This window comes from Neoarius graeffei, chromosome 22, assembly GCF_027579695.1.
Source record: "Neoarius graeffei isolate fNeoGra1 chromosome 22, fNeoGra1.pri, whole genome shotgun sequence".
NCBI classification, from domain to species: Eukaryota; Metazoa; Chordata; class Actinopteri; order Siluriformes; family Ariidae; genus Neoarius; species Neoarius graeffei.
In genome coordinates this window covers 18,594,973-18,616,460 of record NC_083590.1, presented here as the reverse complement: position 1 = coordinate 18,616,460, position 21,488 = coordinate 18,594,973, and the positions used below count along the sequence as shown (strand labels likewise).

Sequence of the window (21,488 nt, the reverse complement as noted above, 5' to 3'; positions counted from 1 at the left end):
TAATGTACAGCCTTCAATACATTTTATCATCATGGATACATTCAGGAAAATTACTGCAGATTATTTTCCCCCCAAACAAATAGAAAATAAGTGTAACAGAGAAGAAAAAGTGTATATTACATGACAAAACAATTCTGGTTTCCACACGGATGGAGACAGCATGTGGGTCAGGGTCAACAAAAGTAAAGTCATTTCCTGTTACCCAGAGGCTGTGAACCCTCATGTACCGTTCCAGATCAGCAATAATTTATTTATTTTAAAAAATAATCTCACACACAATTGCACAGAATGAAAAATGAAACCAATCATGCAAATAATGGCTGGAACAGAGTTACACAGAAATATTACAAATTTGCCATACCAATCCATAGCTACAATGACAATCAATCTAATAATAAATTAAACAAGTCCGAGCTTACTTACAATTTACTGCATAATAAAACAATTATTCTAATACTCCATTTATTCAAAAATATTTCCATACGAATTAATATTTCCAAAACATGAAAAATTTGACAAATTGCAAGAAAGAAAACCTAAATAACATCAGGCAATATCTATCACGATATCAAACAAAATAAGATCAATGTAACAATTCAGTAGTATAAAAAAAAAAGCCAATGTATAGTAAAGAAAATTAGATATTAGTGTGAGCACTGAGGAATAATCTGTCAATTAATGAACTCTATCAGGATTGAGTCATGTGTGATGTGAATAGCCCCCAAGCATAACTACATCACTTGTTTACTGCAACGCATTATGGGGGATAGCCAGGGTCAGTAGCTGTATAATATAGTGGATGTTAGATTAATTTTGCGTGAGAGCAATGCGAGAGGAGCAATTTTGCCATGCTCGGTCACGGAAGACAATGAAATTGGTGATTTAAAGAGGTGGATAACATGTCGAGGGTTTACAGCAGGAAAATCTGAATCCAAATCAAGCTCGATGAGAAGGTCAGACATAAGTAACAAGAATTCGTACAACTGAGAGATTGACAGAGTCAACCACACTGTACAACATCAAATCTCAGAACGTCTTTTCAAAACATTTATAAATAAGTGATCATTTAAATAAAACTTGATATCAGGAAACATTACAAAAGAAAACATGTTTGGAAACCTGCTGATCTGCCGCGTCATGTTCAGTATAAATGCATTTACTTCAGTAAATGCCACTGGTGAGGTACACTGAACATTACACACACCCGAAAGAGAACCCTTGGTGGTTTGGGAGTTTTTTCGGTCTGACGGGCTCATTCGGCTGCCGAGTGTTTCGATACGTTGAGAGCCAAAGGCAGAAGAATGCTTCCTTGTTTTACAGGCTTTGGAATAATCGCTAGTTTCAGACAATATAACAATCGACACTGTTCAATCAACTATAACCGAAAGCCATTCCGCAGACCACGGAAATATTGCTGGGTCACAGTTCACCTGTTACCTGTCCTCCTCGTGCCTCATGGCACATAGGGCGTTCACAGAGCTCCTCCACCTCTCCCTGTTGGCCGCCATGACCCGCCCCTCGTCCCATGTACTCCAGCCCATCTCTCTTCTTTCCTGTTTCACAGTCCGTCTCCATGTTGTTTTTGGTCTTCCTTTTCCCTTCTGGTGCCCAGGCCATTGCCACATGACAATCATTGCCTCGATCTTGCCTAAGAATATGACCAATCATCTTCCATCTGTGAAGTTTCACTTCTTAACTCAGTGGTTTCATGCTTGCTCTTTCTAATAACTCATCCGTACTTATATGATCTTGCCAACGGATGAGGAGGATCCTTCTCAAACATTTGTTAAATACATTCACCGTCCTATTGTCTACTTTAGTCATCTTCCATGTTTCACATCTATACAGCAATACGGGCAACACGAGGGTCTTGTACAATCTTAGGGTTGTTTTTTTTTTAGATGAGGGCCATACAGTTGAACTCAAAATTATTAGCCCCTCTTTAATTTTGGAACATTTTCCCAAATATCCTCCAAATGTTTAAAGCATTGATAAAAATTGATATACACAAACAATCACCAGTACTATTCAGATGTTTGTGGTGCATTTTGGAATATGAAATTAGTTTTAGGCTGTCTTTATATGAAATATGGTAAAAATGAGTTGGTCAAAAATATTAGCCCCCATGTGGATTCTTGCTTTTAAAACACAGTTAATTAACCAATCAGCTTTTAAACAACACCTGTGCAATCAATTGGCTTCCTAGCAACACCTGTAGTCAATTGGCTCCATTCAACAGTTTAAAAGGACTCCAAGGAACAGGGCATTTGAATGAATGAGGAGGATTACTATTTGTCACAATGCCGAAGACTAAAGAAATAAGTCTTGAACTCCAACAAAAGATTGTGGAGGCTCATGACAAGGGCCAAGGCTACACTGCCATTTCGAAGAGGTTTACAGTCTCCAGAACTGCAGTTCGGTGCATCATTGCCAAGTACAAGGAGACAAATTCGGTCAAGAACAAACCTGGTCGTGGACGCAAGTGTAAGATCTCAAGAACTCTGGAAAGAAAAATTGTCAGAGATGTCCGTAAAGAGCCCCGTACATCTGCAAAGGAAATTGTTGCTGACCTGGCCTCTTCTGGAGTTTGTGTGTCAAGGCACACTGTTGTGAGGGCTCTTCATTGGAATGGGCTTCGGGGCTATCGTCCCAGAAGAACCCCCTTACTAAAACATCGTCACATCAAAGCCCGACTAAAGTTTGCCCTTGAGTACTTGAAGAAGAAAGATGAGTTTTGGAAGTCTGTGCTTTGGTCAGATGAGACGAAATTGGAGCTGTTTGGGCATATGGACATTGCCTATGTATGGCGAAGAAAGGGAGAGGCCTTCAACCCTGTGAACACAGTTCCTACAGTTAAACATGGTGGTGGCAGCATCATGCTGTGGGGCTGTTTTGCAGCCTCAGGTACAGGCAGTCTGGTTCGGGTGCATGGCACCATGAAAAAGGAAGATTACCTAAAAATACTGAAGGAAAACATACAGAAGTCTGCTCTCACTTTGCGCTTAGGTCGTCGTTGGGTCTTCCAGCAAGATAACGACCCAAAGCATACATCTAAAATAGTCCAGCAATACTTCAAGGATACCAAGACCAACGTCATACAGTGGCCTGCACAGAGCCCAGATCTCAATCCAATAGAAAACCTGTGGCAAGTGCTGAAAAAGAACGTCCATGCACGAAAACCATCCAATTTGGGCCAGTTGGAACAGTTTGCAATGGAGGAATGGGCCAAAATTCCTCAGGAGACCTGTGCCAACCTAGTGAAAAACTATTCCAAGAGGTTGTTGTCAGTTGTGGGTCAAAAAGGGTACACAATTGACTACTAATGGTCAGGGGGCTAATAATTTTGAACATCTCACTTTTGCTGTTTTTGGTTGAAACTCAGTGTGATAAGATATCGTAATGAAACTTGTTGGACAATGTCTTCATAGTGCATTTATTTCAAGAATAAAAACATTTGTTGTCAATGGTCATTTTCATGGAGAAATCAAGAATTATGTTCAATTCCACAAGGGGGGCTAATAATTTTGAGTTCAACTGTATGTATATTATCATGTGATATTTTATGCCATCCTCGATAAATAAAGTTTAAAAAAAAAAAAGATGTTGTTAGAGCTCTAAATTCTCTTTAGTCTGACAAACACCTCCCTTCCTTTTGAAAGTCGGTTTTTCAAATCTTTCATTCCACCTCCTTCTTTACAAACTTTAGCTCCTAGATATGTAAATTCCTCAACATCCTCAATATCCTTTCCGTCGATTGTTATCTCTGCTTGACTCCTCGCATTTATTCTCAGCACTTTCATCTTTTCCAGATTGATTTCAAGTCCCACCTGTTTGGCTTCTTCATCCAATTTCCTCGTTTTCTCTTGAATAATGTTCTTTAGTAGCAGAGAGCAAGACAATGTCATCAGCAAAATCCAAGTCATCAAGCATTGATGTAAAACTTCCACCTTATCCCATTCTCACCTTGACCAACAGTCCTTCTCAATACCCAGTCCGTTACAATCGAGAACAAAAATCCTGAGATATTGCAGCCTTGTTTAACTTGTTTAGCCCGGCCTTAATGTCAAACCACTCACCCGTATCTCCCCAATCTTCTACGATAAGGTGGTGATCCCATGGGGTCACAGTTTAAGTACACTTGTCCATTTCGATTCAGTTTGAAGGTTTTCGTTGTGGATTAAACTTACCCATTTCTTTCTTCTTGTTTCCTTGACTGGCTGCTGATAAAAGCTCAAATCAGGTGTTCTCCTTGTTGTGGAGACACAGTAAGGCACACAGCAATTCACTTTAGGCACTGGTAAAACCGGTTAGGAGTGTATGGGGTGTCAAAGAGGGTTGGTGCCCTCTGTAGGGGGGCTTGCTATGTCTTTTTCAGGACAGCTCGTCCTGCATTGGTTCCCACTTCCCACTCAACTCCCACCTGTGGCTTCACGAAGCTGTAGCATGTGTAGTGGCCACACCCCGGTAACCGCTTTGGCAGGCAGGCTGAACCAGGTGAGGGGAGCCGGTCAGGTCTCAAACCCTCCGGTGAGTTTAACAGGGTATGCCTACCCAAGCATGTGAAGACTAGAGTCGGCGGAGTGAGCGGCAGAACGACACCACCTCCGTCTCGAAGCGTGATCGCTTCAAACACCTCCAGAAGCAGGCCCAAGCAGCACTGCGTAAAATGCAAGATGAGTCGAGGGAGAAGGCGGCAGATGAAGTCCAAAGATACACCGACACGCAAAACTCCAAAATGTTCTTCAGCGCCATCAAGGAAGTCTACGAACCTGCCAAGCCATGTACCACCCCACTCCTGTCGGCAGATAGCTCAACCTTGCTGAAGGAGAAAGGCAGCATCAGCTCGTGATGGAGAGAGCATTTCAGTAACCTGCTCAACAGGCCTTCCACTGTAGACCCCTCTGCCCTCAATCTGATCCCACGAAAACCCACTGTCCATGACCTCGACCTCCCCCCCCACAATGGATGAAGGCTTGAAGGCGATCGGACAGACCAGCTTGGGGAAAGCGCCCGGGATGGACAGAATCCCAGCAGAGATCTTCAAATCTGCCAGTCCTGTGGCCCTAGAAGCCTTCCACTCACTCCTCACCAGCATCTGGGAAGAAGACAACCTGCCCAAAGACTTTAGGGATGCCACGATCGTCTCCCTGTTCAAGAATAAGGGCAGCAAGACTGATTGCGGCAACTACCGGGGCATCTCCCTCCTCTCCATTGCTGGGAAGGTCCTGGCTCAGGTCATCCTCAACCGCCTGATCACCAACATCTCAGAAGGAAACCTGCCCGAGACACAGTGTGGATTCCGCCCAAACCACAGCACCATAAACATGATATTCACCGTCCGCCAGGTACAGGAGAAATGCCTCGAGCAGAATATGGACTTATATGCAGTCTTTATAGACCAGACGAAGGTCTTCGACATGGTGAACAGGGAGGCCCTCTGGATCATCCTGTCCAAGCTCAGATGCCCAGACAAGTTTGTGAACCTCATACGACAGTTCCATGACAACATGACCGGGCAGGTTCTCTCAGACAGAGAGGTATCGGAGCTGTTCGACATCAGCAATGGCGTCAAGCAGGGGTGCGTGCTGGCCCCAGTCCTCTTCAACCTGTTTTTCACCTGCGTACTCAGCCATGCCGTCAGGGACCTGGACCTCAGGGTGTACTTGCAGGGTTCTCCACGGATTGAAAATATAGGGGGGTCAATCGGATGACCTTGAAACAAATTTGCGTAAATTTACATGTCATTTGCATAAATTATGCATAAAATAGTCTCAAACAAGGGTCGACCGATACATCGGCCGGCCGATGTATCGGGCCGATATTTGCGTTTAAGTGTATCGGCATCAGCCGATTCGCATGTGGTTTGGCCGATCCGCGCACCCCCCCGCTTCATTTACAGACCGGCATCCAAGCCTTGGATTCCAAGGCCAGCTCTGTGTTGCCAGAAGACCTGTGATGCACGCTGTTGCGTCACCCCTCCCCCTCTGATAGTGAAGTGCACAGCCCCGAAAGCTACAGCCACGGTAAGTTTTAAACTTTCAGAGCCTCTAATGCTTTTAAAATATTGTTTGAAACCACCAAATTTTATGTTCTCTTTATTACATGTGCCTGGAAGTTTATTAAGTTATTGAGTGGGTCGGAAAAAAACGGAAATCTGACATGTGCGCATTTAATGCTCTACCCGCCAAAGTTGACGAATTGTGACAGCTCGTGGTATTGAAAAAAGTAAGCCATCACGTTGAATAGAGTGAAAAATCTTGCTTAAACCCCTTTCCACTGGGTGGCAGACACGTTGAACTTCAGGCCTTTCTTAGAATTAGGACACCTCTTTGTACTTATTCGTCGACTATTCCCTCCCAGGGCCGCATAGATGGCTCTGTTCCCTCCTTTAAGACTACACGCGGAAGTGGTGTCGCCCCGTCATTATTGGAACATAGAGCAGAACCGATGTATTGAGGCTACGTTTACATTACGTCGAATCAGCGGATCATCAGATTAATGTTCTTAAAACGATTCGCGTTGACACTAAAACCGTTAGCCGTGCACACAGCAACACCAATACGCGGATACGCTCGGCTCCGCAGGCATCCTGCGCTCCAAATCACTCCGCCCTGAACAGCGAGTGCCCTCTGGAGGGTGCGCACTCCGGCCCTGCGCAGCTCACAGAGCGCGCGAGTGAAGTGAACAAGCCACGATTCGGGACTGAGCCGCTGTGTGTGTGATCCCAGCGCATATCACTTATTACTTGCAAGTGGAAGGATGGCAAGCCTAAAGACAATCATAACTACACAATGGGCAGTATTTGCATCAGTATTTGCAGTATTTTCATACTTTTATACTCTTTAATGAAAGGTGATACAAGGCGGAAGTCTGCGCCGTTTTTCAGCAGTCGCGTCACATGACCAACGCCAGCGAATCAGGAAGGTGGATGTCACAGTGACGTTGTCCAATGAGACGCCAGCTAGAGCTCAGCACAGCGTATTCGCGTATTCTCAATGTTTACACAGCACCGGAGCTGATACGATCTAGATTGAATACGTGGACGCTGGCGGATTCCCGTTTCCCCGCTTTTTCAGGGGGGTTAATGTAAACGGACAGTGCGTCCGCGAAGAAAACGAGACAGATACGGTCTAGTGTAAACGTAGCCTGAGATTGTGCAAACAATTACACAGAATAAACACCCAAATACACTCCATAAGTAACTTGCCATGTTAGTTTATGTGTAATAACGGTATACTGTTCCCTCAAGGTGCGTAGGAATTTGTAATATCCCCCCGTCGTGTGTAGGGATTTATAAATAATATCCCTCGTCGTTTTGACAGTTTAATATGTATTAATTTTTAAGTGAATATAATACTGTATTAAGCAGACAATTGAACAATTAGTTGCTCAATGTGCTTCAGACATAATGGTTATTTTCCTATTATTCATGTTATGGTGTGATGAAAGGGTATAGTATAAGTATAATATATAATTTTTTAAAATATTTTTTTATAGTATATAATTAAAAAAAATTTATACTGATTGGTACATATATTTTTCTTCTCCATACAGATGGCAGATCTGGTTTTTATTTTATTTGTTGCTGTTAAATAAATGTTCATTTGTAATTTGAGACCTGGAATATTTGTCATTTTTAAAAACATTTTTTACCCATATTGGTCCAAAATATCGGCTTAAGAAAATTGGCAGTCCATATCGGCCATCGGCCAATGGTGATGGGAAAAAATCGGTATCGGCATCGGCCATTAAAAAACCCGTATCGGTCGACCCTTGGTCTCAAATAGTAATCATTTAGAATAGAGGAATCAATTGGACTGGTACAAAACACATCATACATCAAACATTACACACTTACACTTGAATTCATTGTATTAATTTGCACACTTCAGTGCAAATTAATTAATACAATGAATTCCATAAAGCTAATGCAAGAATGAAAACTGAGGTCAACAGATTTCAAATGTAGGCCTGTTTATTAACATTGAGTGCCTGAGGAACAAGTTATAATAACTTAAAACAAAAATAGAGAGCCATCTTTCTTAAGTAAACTTTTGCTTCTTTTACTTTTCCCATCTACAACATATCAGACATAAAAAAAAGGTTGATCAATGGCTCAGCAGCATCAAAATATTGCACTTTTGTAAAAGAATGTACATAAGCATTATAAATTATAACTAGAGCCAACAATTCCCCTGTGGGAAATTGTGAGAGTGATGCAGTGCGCGTAGCAGTCGCTATTGCAGGAGCTGAGCTGTACTGTGTGAATGCGTGACTTGCCATGATGCTACAAGCCTGTGTCTCTCTGAGAGGGAGCAGCCCCTCCCTCCTGTGTGTGTGTGAGAGCGAGCAGCCCCTCGCTCCTGTGTGTGTGTGTGTGTGAGAGAGAGAGAGAGAGAGAGAGAGAGAGAGAGCGAGCAGCCCCTCCCTCCTGTGTGTGTGTGAGAGCGCGAGCAGCCCCTCCCCCACCCCCGCACGCTGTGAGCACAGATAGAGTATCACACAGAAAGCGCACTTTTTTCCTCAGAGCACTCCCTCCAAACAACAGGGATTTACACGAAAACGGAAGGAGATATTCACAAAATTTCACATTGAGCACCACAAGGCTTTCCTGAACACAGTGATGTAATTTTTTTGTCTGTAGTGTACTTTGTTGGTACTCCAACAGAGAAAGGCTATCTGTCACAAAGAAAACAAAGGGACGTCGCTTCCTTTTGTAAAGGGGCGGCAGAAACTAAACGGGGGCGGGAATCACAGAAAGGGGGGCGGCCCGCCCCTCTAAAACCCCTCGTGGAGAACCCTGACTTGTGATACAGGTTCGACGGATCCATGTTCGACCTCCGCCAACTGAGTGCCAAGACCAAGACTGAAGATTGTCCTGGAAGCTCTGTTTGCTGATGACTGTGCCCTCATGGCCCACAAGGAGTCTGACCTCCAGCTCATCGTAAACAAGTTCGCAGAAGCCTCCCATCTCTTTGATCTCACCATCAGCCTCGGCAAGACGGAGGTACTGTTCCAACCAGTGCCTGCCTCCACCTCCCCCATCTCCATCGAGGGAACCCAACTGTAGAGGGTGGAGGAGTTCAAGTATCCTAGCAGCACCATCAGCAGTGATGGCAGCCTGGACAAAAGAGATGAGTGCCAGGATCTGCAAGGCCAGCCAAGCACTTGGTCGCCTCCGTGCACGCGTCCTGAACCAGGACAGCATCAAGCTCTCCACCAAGCTCAAGGTATACAAGGCTGGTGAGGACCACGGCCTCCTCTACGGATGCAAGTCATGGACCCTGTATAGACAACACCTTAAGCAGCTAGAGCGTTTCCACATGCGCAGCCTCCGGTCCATTCTGAACATCCGCTGGCAGGACCGGGTTACAAACCTCGAAGTCCTTGACCGAGCCAAGTCCACCAGCATTGAAGCCATGATCTTGAAAAACCAACTCTGATGGGTAGGACATGTTGTTCGAATGGAAGATCATCGGCTACCCAAACAGCTGCTGTTCGGAGAATTGTGCTCAGGCAAGCGAAACCAAGGCAGGCCACAAAAAACGCTACAAAGACTGTGTAAAAGCCAACCTTGCACACGCTGGAATCGCCCCAAAACAGCTAGAACAACAAGTGCTAGACAGATCAAACTGGTGCACACCAACACAGCGAGCCCAGCTCAACTTTGAAGAAAAAAGACGGGAAGACCTCACTGACGCGAGAACAAGAAGAAAGAAGGCCTCAATTACGGAGCCGAACGACCCTGGATAGTTCCCCTGCCCTCACTGTCCCCGCACCTGCTGCTCGAGGATTGCTGAGCCACCTCCGAGCCCACAGCAGAAGTAGTCAACCATAAGAGGACAATGTCATCGTCGGATCGACAGACAACCAAGAAGAAAACCCTTTAGGCAGAACAACGCAGTGTTGAACAAAGACAAAAGTAAACAATACGGCGGAGCTGACCCAGGGTATCGCCCATATTCCATTGCGGTAAACAAGCAATGATGTACTCAGGGATCAGGGTTATTGTGAGACCAATAAATACTGCTAAAACATGACTGTGAGAATGATGTGAAAATAGAAAAGAACATGAGAAAATAATCCTGTTTCAACAACTGTCCTAAACAGAAAGGAAGAAGAAATAAACAAAAGAGAAAGGTAGATTGTATAAGACAGGGGTGGGGAACCTTTTTCCTACCAAGGGCCATTTCGAGTTTAACAACATCCTCTGGGGGCCAAACTAAATTTAACCCATAACCTCTGCTGAAAATTTTAAGATACAGCCCGTTTATTTTAGCTTTTTTTTCATGCTATTCAAATAAAAAAGCAACTTTATTGGTGTAACTTTGTTTTATCCCTTTTTGGTCTTCCCATTTTCTTTTTAAATTTTATCCACCTCGTTTTAATGCCCTGTTTTTAGTCTTGTGTTCTTATTGATTTTATATGCACCGATGTAAAGCACTTTGAGCATTTTATGTAATGAAGATGCTACAATATAATATTTTACCAAATTATTATATCTGGCCGACCTAATGTGAAGGCTGGAACTGCTTCTCTTTGGCAAAGCATCTGATGTCAGATGGTACAGATGACGATGCTACTCGCAGCTGGTTTTCCAGGTTTGGGTCAGTAAGTCTTGAGCAGAACCGATTCTTTGCAAGGGTCAGTTCTGAGAAGAACTGCTCACAGCAGTAGGTTGTCCCAAACAGTGATGCAAACTTCAGTGCATGACTCCTCAGAGTGGGAAAATCCTCAGGACACACATACAGTTTGTAGAACTCAAGCAGAGGAAGGTTGTTGTACCTAGCTTTGAGCTCACTGTTGCTTTGCAGCTCAAACAAATCCTCACATTTGGTAGTGCCATGCATGGCTTGCAAAGACAGCATTTCCTCCCGCGTATCAAACTCAGCTGTAATCCCACGCACAAAAATGGAGAGTTGGGCGGTATTTGTGACGTCTGTTGTCTCGTCACAGGCTAATGAGAAAAACTGAAAATCCCTCGCGGTATCCTTCAGTGTTTTCTCAATGTCTTGTGCCATGTCAGTAATCCGATCAGAGACGGTTCATCGAGACAAACTGACACTTTGGAAAAGTTTCACTTTGTCAGGTGTGAGCAGTTCCGGGGCACTCCTTCACAAACTCCCCTTCTGAATGTGGTTTCAGTTTCTTGGTGATTAGCTCACTGACCACAAAACTAGCCTGTGTAACGTTTTCTTGCTTACCTTGAGGTCTTGTGAATGTTGCTTGTTGGGCACCCAAACTCCGCCAAAGAGCATTAATTTTATCCACACGCACTTGTCCTTTCAGCTCGTCCAGCTTGGCGTGTTTGGTGCTGTAATAGGCTCATCTGGAGCGTCTTTTCATCACTGCAAAGGCGCACTCACAAACTAAACAAACTGGCTTATCTTTTAATCCAGTATCTCACTGGGTTACAACAGCGTGCGACAAATTGTGAACGTCATTTGCGAGAGTTTCAAAAGTGTCTTGAAACATTCACGGGGCTTCTCAATTTCCTCGCAAAGTGTCACTCCTTCGTCGCTGAAATTTTGAACATGTTCAAAAAATTTGTGCGACAAAATTTCTCTCAAAATAGCCGCAGATGCGACGCTGGTGTCGCAAAGCCATCACTAACCCTTCTCAAGTCAGTTTCCGTGAAACAGGAAGTGGGAATTCAGCCAGTATCTCACTGGGCTGCGACAGTCTGCGACTAGTTGGAGACACAACAATTGCGGTAAAATATGTGAATATCAATTCAGTGTGATTCCAAGTGAAAATTGTCGCTAATTCACATATTTTATAGCAATTGTTGGGTATCCAACTAGTCGCTGCCCAGTGACATATGGGCTTAACTTCTACGAAAAAAATAATTGTTTGTCCATTTTTCCTGAAAAGTGCGACATTCCGCATCTACCTTTCTCTTCTTCATACTCGCCCTGGTGCGTTTTGGTGAAATCGTTAAACAGTCTGTCCGCTAAATGACGTGACGAGACCGCGCATTATCACGATCTGCTCGTGTGGGGTTCAGGACCCTGACCCGGAAATACAACCACTCGCCTATTTGATGAACTGTGGTCTCATTTTTTTTCTGATTTTTTTTTTGTGAGTAATTATGAATCATCTTGTGGGCCGGATCAAACGGATATACAGGACTTTCCCCACCCCTGGTATAAGAGAAAGACTGAAATAATATCCGGAAAAATTATTATAGCAGTAAAAGAGCCGTTCAAAAAAAATAAAAATACCAGAGACTGAACTGGAAAAGGAAAAAACAATAAGAATTAAGGGAGGAGCTATCAAAGATATGTAAGGAATGTGGGTAAAGGTGAGAAAATAAGAGGTAATGAAAGGGAAAAAGTCAGGAGATACTTTTCTTGGGGCAAGTTTGATCGGATACGAAAAAAGTTTACACAAACCACGGCGGGTGTGGCAAAATGGCCGCCTCACTCCTCTCTACAGCGACGGTTTCACATAAAGCATACACACAGGGCGGGTGTGGTAAAACGGCCACCTCACGAGCTCTCCGGCCATTTCACACAGAGAGCGGTGGGTTCAAATCGCAGGGTTTTACCCGCATACACAAAGTAGTTTCCTGTCGCTAAAGTGCAAACTAACCAAAAAACGTTCTACAGCTGAATCTCCCCGAACTCTGAGTGTTTAATAGATGAGAAACTGAAGAGAGAAACTCGAATATAGAACACACAGCCGATAAACAGCAGCTTTACAGGGAAGATGATTTCAGTTCCGCAGTTTTACTGCTGTTTTTACACGAGCTCAGTCAAATACAACCACATTTCTCTCCAACACAGCACTCACTTTTACTCAGCACTCCATGCTGGGCTTCATTAATCTCACCGGTTCCGCCTGGAGTTGGAGTTTTTATTATTATTTTCTCCCAACAGCAACATAACGGCGTCTCAGCTGAAAGAGAAACACTTTCGTTTCCAGAGGACTGATTCACTCCGAGTGATGTGTCATTCAGGGAATGAATCGACTCTTTGATTTGGCTCTTTTAGATGACTTAGTGATGGTCAGATGAATCTTCAAATCACGTGTCGAGTCCTGGAGCGCGCGCCAAATGAATCCCCGCATCGAGGCATCAAGTTGCATAAAACCACGTGACCACTAACAAACGACGCCTCGCGGAACAAGAGTGACGCCATTGGTTCGTCTCGGTTTATTTTTTTTAATCTTTATTGAAAATAACAGCAACAAAACACAAATACAGTCATTAATACACACAAAAACAACAAACCAAGAGTCAGGGGGAGTTTTCAAATAAAGACATTAAATAATGAGCACAAATGAAAAGGTTTAGCAGCTTTCTTGTTTCTTGCTCTTTTAGACGGATTTTAAACTGAAGAAAGCAAACAGTGAAAGTGAAATGTTTACTTGTTTAGGGACCCGCTTGACGTTTTATTGTTCTGAAGTTACACTGCAAGTCCAGTCCACTTTAATTACCAAGAAATAGAATAAAAGTGCTGTCAATAATAATAATAATAATAATAATAATAATAATAATAATAATCTCACATAAAAGCTGTTTGTGAAAAAGACAAAAGAAGGCAGCTGAGAAAGGTTTCACATTTTATCCTGATTATCACATTATTATTTTTTTTTTTTTTGCACAGCTACAAATGACCTCCCTGTATATAACAGGTGTATCTGATACAGAGTGGAGTATGGGGGGGGCGACCCTGTAGAAGGATAAAGCGGCTAGAGATAATGAAATGAGATAAAAAAAATTCTACAGTATTTAGACACCTGACGATGACACACACATGAAAGCAGGAAAAGCAAAAGCATTCGAGCTCTTTGAAATAAATACATGTTATTTACCAGCTGGGAGGTCTGTATCGTGAAATACCGTGACCGAGGTCTTGAAAGTACTGAGCGAGGCCCTCTGGGCCAAGGTCGGTATTCAAGGCCGAGGTCACGGTATTTCACCAAACGGACTGACCTTAAGCTGGTAAATAATATATTTATTTTTTTCTTTACCAAATTCTAACAGAAAACGAGAGCGCCCGAAAGGGGAAACTGAGCCAAGCCGTCATTTTGAATCCTCATTCACGGCTGTAATGCAGATTGCTTCCTCCTCAGTATACAAGTGCACTTCCATGGCAGGAAAAAAAACTACATTTTGCCGCCTATGTAGTTCCCCATTTATACAAATAGGAGTCATTCAGGATTCAGCCATGTTTTTGCTCGACCAAAGTTATACAGTATTATGACCTTTATATTACATAAATAAAGCCATTTGGTGAAACTTTGAAGAAGAGATTGTACTGGTTTAAAGTTTTTACCTAATGTAATATTATGTATTAGGATAATATGGTCCAAAATGGGCCTCATTAACTAATTAGATCAAACTGTTAGCAAGTTAGAGGGTTTTAGCTTTCTCCCGAAATGTTTTCTTTTATTTCTTCTTCCTCAGGGCAGTAAAACTCGATTTCGTTGTGAACACTGTCGTTATCGCTATCCGTGCTGTAAAATTAATGCCATTTTGAATCCTCATTCACGGCTGTAATGCAATTTTTTTTTTTTTTTTATTTAACCCTTGTTTAACCAGGAAAGGTCCCATTGAGCCACAATGGCTCTTCTGCCAGGGAGACCTGGCCAAGAATAGCAGGCAGATATTAATACAAAGACAAGGACAAAAACAAGACACTAAATAAAACTAAAAAAAACAGAAATTAAAATAATAATAATAATAATGATAATAATAAAAAAACATGGGACGTACACCAAATACACAACTGACAATGCAGCCAGGAATAATTAAAAACAAAAGACAAGAGAAAACAAGACGCACATAGAAGGTAAAACAAAAACTGAACAGCAATAAAATGATAAGAAGTGAAAACATGGGCACCCTATTTAAAAGCAATGGCAGTGCTCTATAAAAGTTGATTGTAAAAGATTTTTAAAAACACTGACAGAGGGAAGTGTCTCTAGGTGAAGTGTACTCTGTAGTTCATTCCACATATATGGTGCATAGTATGAAAATGATGTCTTGCCAAGTTCAGTTCTTATTGAGGGTACAGTCAATTGTAACTTATTTGTTGACCTTGTACTGTATACACTTGTGTGAAAAGAAAGCAGAGTCGAAATGTATTGAGGTAAGTTACCCAGTAGCGCTTTTAAAATAAAAATAAGAAAGTGAAATTTCCTTCTAAGAGAAAGAGAAGACCATTGTACCATTTCATGCAACAAGCAATGATGAACTCTATTTCCAGTCCCTGTGATAAAACGCAAGGCAGAATTATATACAACATCCAGTTTTTTTAGCAGTACTAGTGAGGAATGCATATAAATGATATCACCATAAATCTAACACGGATAAGAAAGTACTCTCTACCAACCTTTTTCTTGCTTTGTAAGGAAAACACTTTCTTTGTCTAAAATAAAATCCTAATTTAGGCCTGAGTTTCTTTAAGAGGTTTTCAATATGTGTACTAAAAGACAATTTATCATCTAGCCATATTCCTAAGTATTTATAGGAAGAGACTTTTTCTAACTGCGTTCCATTTGTGGTAATAATAGAGCTATTACAGGGTGTGTGAGCGCGTGTGAAAACCATGAATTTAGTTTTTTTAGCATTTAGAACCAACCTAAGTCCCACAAGAGAATTTTGTATCTGGTTAAAAGCAGACTGTAAGTAGTTCACAGCTTCCTGTACTGATGATGCGGAAGTGTACACTACTGTGTCATCTGCATAGAGATGTACCTTTGTGGGACTTAGACCCCTACCCAGGTTATTTATATATATATATATAAAACAAAATGGGCCCCAGAATTGATCCTTGAGGCACACCCATTTTTAGCTCTAGAGAGGATGAGGTGCAGTTATCAATGATCACACGCTGCATTCTACCACTCAGATAGTTAGAGAACCAGTTAATAACAGAGGGGCTGAAACCTATATCTTTTAATCTTTGTAAAAGAAGGTCATGACAAACAGAATACAAAAATGGCTTCCTCCTCAGTATACAAGTGCACTTCCATGGCAGGAAAAAAAAAAAAAAACTACATTTTGCCACCTATGTAGTCCCCTATTTATACAAAGAGGAGTCATTCAGGATTCAGCCATGTTTTTGCTCGGTGTTAGTAAATTACAGGTTTTAGCTTTCTCCCGAAATGTTTTCTTTTATTTCTTCTTCCTCAGGGTAGTAAAACTCGCTGTGAACACTGTCATTATCGCCATCCATGATGTAAAATTAATGCTATTCTCCTGAGAAATGCTGGCAAAAATTTATAAGATTTTTGATAATCTTATAAATAAATCTTATAAAAAAGATAAATGTTGACAAAAAAAAATCTACTACGTTTGTTGTTGTGAACGAGCGAGTCGCCAGAGGTCCATAACCGGGATCCGTACCATAGGATACGGACCCGCTCGCCAGCCAATCAGAGCACAGGATTTGGACCGCGAAAGAAACAAAGGCCATTTATTTCAGTAAATGCTGCACACAGTTTGATGGTAGTGATGGTCAGATGAATCAGAGTCTTCGAATCATGTGTCGAGTCTTAGAGCGCGTGACAAATGAATCCCTGCTTTGAGGCGAGTATCAAGTTACATAAGATCACGCGGTCGATGACAAATGAGGCCTCGCCACTATTCTGTCCCTGTGTCTGAAATCACACCCTATTCACTATACAGGGCACTACATAGTGAGGATGCCATTTTGTAATGCTGTCTAAAACCTTAGTGAGGATTATTTACACCCTATATAATGCACTCAAAGTATCCCACAATGCATCATGAAAAGGAGTGTACAACGATTGTAACTAACCAAAGCAATATATCCCATCATGCATTGCAGTCACGCTGAAAAAAAAAATCAAAGTTTCAAACTTGATTGAATAAAAGGCAGCGGCAAAGAAGAAATTATTCAGCCTTGATTTAAAGAACTGAAAGCTGTAGGTACTTTGTGTTGATTAATGTGAGAAATACGCTCAGTATAATATCACAAAAACACACGCATGTATTTATTTTGAAAACTCACCAGCCAAATGATCTGGCACATTTTAATTGTGCAACAATAATGATGTGAATACCAGCATGACGGTCTAGTGTCCGAAAGAGTTTTTTCATTTTACCAGTGAGCTCATTATATAGTCCTCTATACAGTAATTCCCTATATAGGGAGTAGTGAACGATTTCAGACAGAGGGTGTGTAAAATATCTGGAGAAGTCATAGCCCAATTGCTGGGTTTCACGGGATGTCACATTCGCCTCATTAGTTGTTCAAAACTTTAGCTGGTGGTCGACCAAACTGTACAGAGAAGGTGCATTGCTCCAGGAAAAATGCCTTACGCTTGCGTTGTTGTAGGTTGTTCGAATAGGTCAAACCATGAAACTGATAAAAGTTTCTTCAGGGTTCCCCATGAGCTAATAAAAAAAAATTTTAAAAAGGTGAACAAACACAGGATTTCACAAAAAGATGTTGAGAAAGGTGGCTTTTGAACCTCTCAGTGAAATTGAAGGGAGCCCAGTCGAAGCATGCTCGCGTTTACAGTGATCACTTGGTGAAAGGTTTGTATTTCCCTCTCAGCTATGGCCTTAGTGTTTTCCAAGTACTTTTCTTGCTGTGTCATTATTTTGCGGTACTTTTTTTAGTCACAAAGCACTAAAGTCCCCAGCTGTTTCTTTATTTCCTCCTCACAAATTCCATATGCATGAAGGTCGTGACAAAGTTCTTCCCCAGCCGTACAGTTACAATGCGCCGTGATCACTTCTCTGACTTGTTTAACTAAGATCCAGGTCTTTAAAGGGGTTTCTGATGATCTTTGTGAATGATGTATCTGAGAGATAAGAGCCAACACAAATGAGAATCAAGTGAACTGCTGCTTGTTTGCACTTCAACTTGCAGCGCTTTGTTGTAAAGACGTGAACGAAAAGCTTAAAAAAATATTTACTCGGGCAAAAACAATACAGGATTCATTGGGCAGTGACTTGATCCCAAGGTCCTTTACCCAGCAATATACAAAAAAGTCAGAAGCCTCCATACTCTTCCACGCTTTCATGTGTTTTGCGGTGTAGAAGGACGTCTGCAACACTAGATAGTTCGAGATGTCGGGGAACTCGACTGAAGGGTAGTTTTTGAGATCGTATGACAAATCCTTCTTTCCCAGACTGTCGGGGTCGATTCCATTGCACATAGCAATCTTCTGAATAGATCTAAAGCCAGCAGTGGCTTCTAGATTATGAGCAGACTGATAAGTTATCACTAGCTGTTTGCACTACAGCAGCCATTTAAACCACCAACAATTTCACTTCTGGTAAAACCGCTAAGAAAAGTCACGTGACTGAAACCCAGCAATACGACTGGCAAATGAGCTCTTCAGATATTTCACACGAGATCAGTGATTTCCTAAACCGCTAACACGCATGCGTGAACTTGAGAAGTAGTTTCCTGTTTGCTGTAAGTAACGCGAAAACTACCCCAAAAATCTTTCACAGCTGAATCTCCCCGAACTCTGAGTGTTTAATAGATAAGAAACTGAAGAGAGAAACTCGAATATAGAACACACAGCCGATAAACAGCAGCTTTACGGGGAAGATGATTTCAGTTCCGCAGTTTTACTGCTGTTTTTACACGAGCTCAGTCAAATACAACCACATTTCTCTCCAACACATCACTCACTTTTACTCAGCACTCCATGCTGGGCTTCATTAATCTCACCGGTTCCGCCTGGAGTTGGAGTTTTTATTATTTTTCCAACACCAACAAAACGTCGTCTCAGCTGAAAGAGAAACTTTCACTTCAGAACTGATTCACTCCGAGTGATGTGTCGTTCAGGGAATGAATCGACTCTTTGATTCGGCTCTTTGAGATGAATTTTAAATTGAAAAAGTAAACAGTGAAATTGAAATGTTTACTCGTTCAGGGAGACTCTTGGCGTTTTATTGTTCTGAAGTTACACTGCAAGTCCAGTCCACTTTTAATCACCAAGAAATAGAATAAAAAGTGACAGCACAGTGGTGTAGTGGTGAGTACTGTCAACTCACAATAAGAAGGTTCTGGGTTCGAGCCCAGTGGCTCTTTTAGATAAATTTTCAATTTACTGTCATTAATAATAAATAAATAATAATAATTTCACATAAAAGCTGTTTGTGAAAAATAAAAAAAAAAGAAGGCAGTTGAGCGGCGGCACGGTGGTGTAGTGGTTAGCGCTGTCGCCTCACAGCAAGAAGGTCCTGGGTTCGAGCCCCGGGGCCGGCGAGGGCCTTTCTGTGCGGAGTTTGCATGTTCTCCCCGTGTCCGCGTGGGTTTCCTCCGGGTGCTCCGGTTTCCCCCACAGTCCAAAGACATGCAGGTTAGGTTAACTGGTGACTCTAAATTGACCGTAGGTGTGAATGTGAGTGTGAATGGTTGTCTGTGTCTATGTGTCAGCCCTGTGATGACCTGGCGACTTGTCCAGGGTGTACCCCGCCTTTCGCCCGTAGTCAGCTGGGATAGGCTCCAGCTTGCCTGCGACCCTGTAGAAGGATAAAGCGGCTAGAGATAATGTGATGTGTGTGATGTGAAGAAGGCAGTTGAGACAGATTTCACATTTTATCATCACATTTTTTTGCACAGCTGCAATATGGCCTACCTGGTTATGGACAGGTGTATCTGATATAATGACTAAATAGTGTAGTATGTTTTTTCCCCCCTTCAAGCATAAAAATTCTAGAGAATTTAGACAAATCAACATTATCTACAATCTGCGTTATTGTAAAGATGTTTTGTGACAATGTGATACTGTTAGAAGCTACAAATAAAATACGAATTAAAGATAGCAAAGAAAATACAGAAAACACACCACTCATCCTTTCCAAACAGTAACAGCAACCTGTTAAGTGTTTTAAATACAGATAGAAATTGAAATGTAATTGGAAGTCATATATCGAACCGTACAGTCTCAGAAATCCTCTATCCCAGCAATTAGTGACAGGAAGTAACCGATTACCCATAATCCTCAAACGCTCAGTGTGACGTATCTCAGGTGTACCTCACGTCCAGACACTGGATTCTCCTGTCTTTCTCTGAGAGCTGGTTCTTCAGAGCCTGAACCTCAGGAGCGACAAAGTTGGGCTTCTGCTGAGGGTCCAGAGTCTTTATCACCTGTCCATCCACCCACCCTTATTTTACCAAAGCCGTTTCTATAGTAACGATAGTGTGTTAGAACAAGCACTGTGATTTGCAGCTGCATCACTGTCAGAGCTGCTGTTATATAACCTTCAACTCATCAGAGAAAATACATTTCTGTGAACGTTTGCTCCTCGTGATTGCTTTGGACTGCAAGGTGGACAGCTGTCTGGTCTCCCAGGGTACTTTGCTTCTTCTCGCAGCTGACTGTGCAGCCCAGCACCAACTGCACCAGCCGACCCAGTTCTGTCGCATCCCCCATCTCCCCAATGAGAGAAACATCTGGAACATGTTCATCCACTACCTGCTGTCCCAGCACCTGGGGAGGGAATAAACACGTTTTAGAGAAGCATTTCTCTCATCTCTGTTGGATTTGTGTGTTGTGTCCAGGACGAGTCGCCTGTTATATTGATGAGGCTTGACAACAGACTTCATTTATAAACGCAACTTTACTGTTTGTCTACTCAACTCACAGCCATAACACAGAGTAGCATCCAAAACCCGCTTCTTGTTTTTCCGTAACACGTCACACACCTACGGGTACCTTTAAGGCTCACAAGCCTATTACATTACATCCCCTTTTTTATGCATTTTTAAGTTAACATGCATGAGAGTCTGTTCACTTTGTTGACTTAACCTGTGAAAATATATGTCTTAAACACTTTACCAACATTAAATGTACCCAAAAATTTTACACACTGAAAATGTTGCAAACTACTGTGAAAATAGCTTTCATATAGACAACCATGTACTTCAACATCTCTGAAACCATAACAAGTATAACAATACACATTCATTAACTTGTGCCTTTACTTAATCTACTCTCTGTATCTAACAGGTAGTCTCACTTGTCTACTGGATCTGGTTCGACAGGAGTGTTTCAGATTGTTCATTCAGTGTCTCTTTTTTGTTTGCAACGACAGTGTGCTCAGCTGAACCTGTGTGTTTTGCATGTCCATCATTTGTGTCACAGGGTTTCATCCCTGAGTCTGTGTTCAGGTTGAGGTCCTGTGCATCTGTGACATGAAAGGTTTACATCAGTTTTTCACAGATACTTTGTTTCTTCTGTACAGTCTCCCATCAGGTGTACAAACCACAAAAGATTGTGGTTGGTCATGTTTGTGCAAGACTACTGCTGGCTGCCAGGTCCCTCCTTTTTGCACCCTGACATTTTCTCCAGCCTGCAGGTCAGACAGTGTCTTGGTTTGTCTGTCAAAATATAGTTTTTGTTTCTCCTGCTTCTCTTACAGCTGGCTGTGTACTCGGACAGCACCCTCTGGAATAAGGAGTGAGGCTGAAGTTGGCAGTTTCCCTTTTAGCCGCCGTCCCATTAGTAGCGGGCTGGTGATAATCCTACTCCTTCCAGCGGTGTGT

At 42.3% G+C, this 21,488-nt stretch overlaps 2 protein-coding genes across 23 annotated transcripts in view; both read right to left on the bottom strand.

Moving 5' to 3' along the window:
• LOC132870726 (protein NLRC5-like) overlaps positions 1 to 21,488 on the bottom strand; it is a 930,547-nt gene that overhangs the window by 62,843 nt on the left and 846,216 nt on the right. The gene's annotated exons all lie outside the window — the stretch shown is intronic.
• The window catches only part of LOC132870730 (uncharacterized), a 29,139-nt gene continuing 27,180 nt past the window's right edge, over positions 19,530 to 21,488 (bottom strand). For both annotated transcript variants that reach the window (XR_009651191.1, XM_060904550.1), the window contains one exon: positions 19,530 to 20,433. Coding sequence is in view for 1 of the 2 variants with exons in the window: in XM_060904550.1 (XP_060760533.1) it covers positions 20,408 to 20,433 (26 nt within the window). In the remaining variant the exon portion in view is untranslated. The remainder of the gene's footprint in view (positions 20,434 to 21,488) is intronic.